This window comes from Buceros rhinoceros, unplaced genomic scaffold (assembly GCF_000710305.1).
Source record: "Buceros rhinoceros silvestris isolate BGI_N320 unplaced genomic scaffold, ASM71030v1 scaffold34022, whole genome shotgun sequence".
NCBI classification, from domain to species: Eukaryota; Metazoa; Chordata; class Aves; order Bucerotiformes; family Bucerotidae; genus Buceros; species Buceros rhinoceros.
The window spans coordinates 581-908 of record NW_010400018.1 but is presented as its reverse complement, the minus strand read 5'-3'; the positions used below and the strand labels follow the sequence as shown (position 1 = coordinate 908).

At 51.2% G+C, this 328-nt stretch overlaps 1 protein-coding gene across 1 annotated transcript in view; it reads left to right on the top strand.

Annotated features, from left to right (window-relative positions):
* The first annotated feature begins 215 nt into the window (after nucleotides 1-215).
* Nucleotides 216-328, top strand: part of LOC104489538 (transcription factor SOX-9) — a 587-nt gene continuing 474 nt past the window's right edge. The window contains exon 1 of the mRNA XM_010131709.1: nucleotides 216-328. Within this exon, the coding sequence (XP_010130011.1) occupies nucleotides 216-328 (113 nt within the window).

Below are 328 nucleotides of genomic sequence, written 5' to 3'. Positions count from 1 at the left end.
TGCAGAAGTTCGTGTCCCCCTGCCCGTGATTTTGGTTTTTTTCATTTAGAGGAGGGAGAAATCGTCAGAAACTTTTGCGAACTTTTTCCTGCTTTCTCCCTCCGCTCCGCAGCCGGACTCCACGCTGGTGGAGGCTTCGCTTCTCCGAGTTTTACTTTTTTTTTTTTTTTAAATTTTTTTCACCCCCTGTCCCCTCCCCCCTGCCACTTTCTCGCATGAATCTCCTAGACCCCTTCATGAAAATGACAGAAGAACAGGACAAATGCATCTCCGACGCCCCCAGCCCCACCATGTCGGATGACTCCGCTGGGTCTCCCTGTCCCTCTGG